The sequence below is a fragment of the Mandrillus leucophaeus genome, unplaced genomic scaffold, assembly GCF_000951045.1.
Source record: "Mandrillus leucophaeus isolate KB7577 unplaced genomic scaffold, Mleu.le_1.0 Scaffold390, whole genome shotgun sequence".
Classification (NCBI taxonomy): Eukaryota; Metazoa; Chordata; class Mammalia; order Primates; family Cercopithecidae; genus Mandrillus; species Mandrillus leucophaeus.
The window spans coordinates 1,440,860-1,445,374 of record NW_012104143.1 but is presented as its reverse complement, the minus strand read 5'-3'; the positions used below and the strand labels follow the sequence as shown (position 1 = coordinate 1,445,374).

The 4,515-nt window shown below is 47.0% G+C and overlaps 1 protein-coding gene across 1 annotated transcript in view; it reads left to right on the top strand.

Annotated features, from left to right (window-relative positions):
* The window catches only part of LOC105547537 (nodal modulator 2), a 77,515-nt gene that overhangs the window by 57,497 nt on the left and 15,503 nt on the right, over nt 1–4,515 (top strand). Inside the window, exons 22-25 of the mRNA XM_011991190.1 lie at nt 533–646; nt 1,803–1,930; nt 3,297–3,438; nt 4,330–4,413. Coding sequence (XP_011846580.1) covers nt 533–646; nt 1,803–1,930; nt 3,297–3,438; nt 4,330–4,413 — 468 coding nt within the window. The remainder of the gene's footprint in view (nt 1–532; nt 647–1,802; nt 1,931–3,296; nt 3,439–4,329; nt 4,414–4,515) is intronic.

The window sequence follows — 4,515 nt, the reverse complement described above, 5'->3', positions numbered from 1 at the left end:
TAAAAAAAAAAAAAAAAATACAAAAATTTAGTTGGGCATGGTGGTGCACACTTGCTGTCCCAGCTACTCAGGAGGTTGAGGTGGGAGGATGTCTTGAGCCGAAACCGGCCTGCGTCACTCCGCAAGACCCTGTCTCAAAAAAAAAAAAAAAAAAAAAAAAATGCAGAAATTTAGCTGGACATGGTGGTGTGTGCCTGTAGTCCCATCTCCTCAGGAAGTTAAAGCTGGAGGATTGCTTGAGCTTGGGAGGTGAAGGTTGTAGTGAGCTCAGATTGTGCCACTGCTCTCTGGCCTGGGTGACAGAGCAAGACCCTGTCTCAAGAAAAAAAAAAGTTCTAGAAGGCTACACACCAAACTTATAAAACTTATAATGTTATTTACCTGTGGGGAGGAAGATTAGGTCCCCTGTCTTCCTTTGAGTAACAATAAAAGAAAAAATATCTTAAAAGAATGACCTCTTGACTTGTGGAATTGTTATCTTCATGGGTAGTAGGAGTTTAACCTTGCTCTGGTCTCACGTTCTCATCCCCAGATAAAAGCTGAGGATGACCAGCCCCTCCCGGGAGTCCTCTTATCCCTGAGCGGTGGCGTCTTTCGTTCCAACCTCTTGACCCAGGACAACGGCATTCTGACATTCTCAAACCTGGTAACGTGTTTCTGCAATTTACCGCCTGCCTGTCTTCCCTGAGAGAGAGCCACGATGCAGCATGCGAGACTTACGTGTTGCTTGACAACGTGAGAAGAGAAAACCAGTGTGGAGTGGTTTCAGTTTCTTGGGGGCCCACAGTCTAATTAGAGTATTGCTCTTACTCAAACTTAATGCTGCTGATTCGTGTTCTCTTCCACACGCGCCTCTTGTTTTCTGATCACCCGCTTGTCACTAAGACAGTGTAATTAATTTCCCTGGCCACAACGGCTCCTCTCTGGGGCAGCTTCTTGTTTTGCTACGGAATCATGTTTATGATGCTGAGTCTTGTTTGGTGGTTAGCTTGCGTTTCTTCTGAAAGGCACATTCCACCTGGTGGGAAGAGAGCAGCGGTTTTTCTTTGGAGATGCAGTCGGAGGCCCTGACTGCTGGGATTCAGGAAGTGTGTGTTTGTTGGTCATCTTGTCAGTCGTGGTAACAAAGTGGCTGTAGTGGGGCTGTTGCAGACCGGGCAGCGGGGGCATCTGAAGACACCACTTTGCAGTGATGCAGACTGCTCCTTACTTGCTGTGTCCTATCAGGCAAGTTACTTTGCCTCTCTGAGCCTCAGTTTCTTTATTCATTAAATTCAAATACGGGCCAGGCATGGTGGGCCACACCTGTAATCCCACCGCTTTGTGACGGTGAGGCAGGAGGATCGCTTGAGCTTGGGAGTTTGGGACCCGCAACATAGGAAGACCCCGTCTCTACAAAAAATAAAAAAAATTAGCTGGGCATGGTGGTGCATGCTTGTGGTCCCAGGTACTCAGGAGGCTGAGGTGGCAGATTTGCTTGAGCCCAGAGTGCTTTGATCGTGCACTCCATCCTAGGGCACAGAGTCAGGTCCTGTCTCAAAAAAAAAAAAAAAAAATTTAAATATGACTTCTGCCTCGCAGAGTCGTTGCAGGCAGGTAATACCAGCAGCTGCCATTGTTAGAGCTGTGATTGCCGTTACCTGACTGTGAGTGGTGATTGTAGACAGAGGATGACCATTTCTGGCTGCCTGGGAAGCCACGGCACTCCTCCGGTGTAATTCTGGTCCATCATGACCTTCACCCCTCACTTTTAAACCATGCCTAGATGTGGCTGCTGAGGTTCAGTGTGATTATCTTGGCAGAGCCCTGGCCAGTATTACTTCAAACCCATGATGAAGGAGTTCCGGTTTGAGCCGTCCTCACAGATGATCGAGGTGCAGGAAGGCCAGAACCTGAAGATCACCATCACGGGGTACCGAACCGCTTACAGGTAAGTGCCCCAGCCACCCGACTGTCTTTCAGGGCTGGGCTGGCAAATCACATTCAGGCTTCTGTTGCCTGGAAACGCATCCCAGGCTTCACGTTGATTTTACCTGGGAGGCAAGGGAGATGAGATACGTGGGCAAAGAAATTTTGACTGCTGCCCTTCTTTCCCAGTCTCAAATTTCCTATTTTGGAATTAGCTTGAGAGAGTCTGTTGAGTTGCTAAAAGCTTTTATTTATTTTTATTTTTTGAGACAGAGTTTCACTCTTCTTGCCCAGGCTGGAGTACAATGGTGCATTCTCAGCTCACGGCAACCTCTGCCTCCTGGGTTCCAGCAATTCTCTTGTCTTGGACTCCCAAGTAGCTGGGACCACCACCATGCCCGGCTAAATTTGTATTTTTAGTAGAGATAAGGTTTCACTTTGTTGGCCAGGCTGGTCTCGAACTCCTGACCTCAGAGATCTGCCTGCCTCGGTCTCCCAAAGTATTTGGATTACAGGCGTGAGCCACCGTACTTGGGCACTTTTATTTTTTAAAAGAGTTTCAAACCTGAATTAAATTACTAAAAGGAGAAAATGTGCTCAGTTGAATAAAACTTCAAAATGCTGAAAAGAGTATAGTGTAAAATTTCCCCTCTGTCCCATCTCCCAGTCACACAAGTTCCTCTTCTGGGAGACAACCAGTACTTCTAGTTTTTCTGAATGCTTCCAGCTGTAGATAGATAGATACACATTAGTGTCTGGCAAGGTACAGTGGCTCACACCTATAATCCCAACACTTTTGGAGGCTGAAGTGGGAGGTCCACTTGAGTCCGGAAGTTAAGGACCAGCCTAGGCAACGTGGCAAGACCCCCTCTCTACAAAAAAATAAAAATAAAGAATAATTATTTTATTCTATAGAAAAATATCTATAGATAGATACATACATACATGTATACACACACACGTATTTTTTGTACACTTATACAGAATCACTTTAGATGAAGAGTAATTGGAAAGATTGGGTTTAGAAAAATGGACCATTTTCTACTGAATATGTGGTGTGAAAGAGGAAGTGAGTTATTTCCGTGTTATTGAAAGCTCCATTATTTCAAATAAAGCCTGGAAAGAATAAAATAAAGCCTTAACCTTCTTAAATTACAGTTTTCCAGAGCATCCCTCAAAATGTATGAGGAGAGAAATTGATGGCAGCTTGTCCCTCTGGCGGGAAGGTGTGGTTTGGAAGTGGGCTGGCCACACCAAGTTGCCTGGGTCATTGGGGCACAGTTCTCCACTGAGCTATTTTGCCCTGTAATTGTTGGTAAATGGGAAACACTTGGGTCCTTCAGATCACCATGAGAATATCTCATTCGTGCCTTTTCTTGCCATACTAGTTGCTATGGCACAGTGTCCTCCTTAAACGGAGAGCCCGAACAAGGGGTTGCCGTGGAAGCGGTGGGCCAGAACGACTGCAGCATTTACGGAGAAGACACTGTGACAGACGAAGAGGGCAAGTTCAGATTACGTGGATTGCTGGTGAGACTTGGAACGTGTTTTCTTAAGGGATGTTTTTTTCATCCTGTGTCCAGAAGTGTCTTGTGGCCCCAAGACTGCCAGGAGTGGGGTGGGCGAGAGGGCTGGGGTGGGGCCCTGGAGCCCTCCCAATTCTTACCTTAATTGGTACCGTTTGCCCTTTTTCTAGCCAATAAGTCAGATCAAAGATCTGTGGCGCAGTGGAGTTTGAAAACCATGGGTTTGGTGGGACTTCTCCCTAGCAGGGTGTAGCCATGGCTTATGGTGGGGCTCTCAAGCCAAATGCCTATGTAGCCAGAAGAGCAGTGTGAACAGGGGAGGAGGCTGGGCGAATGATAGGGAGTGGTGAGGGCTGTGGAAAGGGACAGCCTGTCACTTGGCTCCAGCTTATTGTAGCCATGGGGGAAGACAGACTCAGGGTTGCCAGATCATTGAAATTTTAAAAAGAGAAGTCAGAAATTCCCACTTCCCAGAAGTAATACCCAGCACAAGTATTTGGGAATGCCTAAGATGGACATTCCAGATATCCATCAATGTGTATATACGGGTAGAGGGGAGGGGCGGATGGAGAGGAGAAACATCTTAGAAGAGTAAGAGCGCATAGTGTGCTTGGAATTTTGAAATAAGAAACCAAATTTGATTTATTTGGGGTAGAAGAAAATGAAACTGAGTTGGGATTGAAGGAGTCCCAAAATTTCAGGTGTTTCCACACTAGGGGTGTTCTTAAAGGAACTCTAGACTCTCAAGAAGGTTAACAGGCCACAGATTGGGAAATGAGGGGACAGAAATGCCCCTGGTCTGTCTTAGTGACCTCGTGCAGCCAGACCAGGCTTGGACCAGGCATGATATGACAAGCCCCCTTTCTAGAGAATTGACTCCTGAGTTTATTTGCAGCCGGGATGTGTGTACCACGTTCAGCTCAAGGCAGAAGGCAACGACCACATTGAGCGGGCGCTCCCCCACCATCGGGTGATTGAGGTAAGGCATTAAGTGCTGCCACTGCACTGGGGTGTGGGTGCCTCCCTGATCAGAAGTCCTCCTGTCTCCTCTGGCTGTCTGCCTTTCATCTGTGGCAGGGGC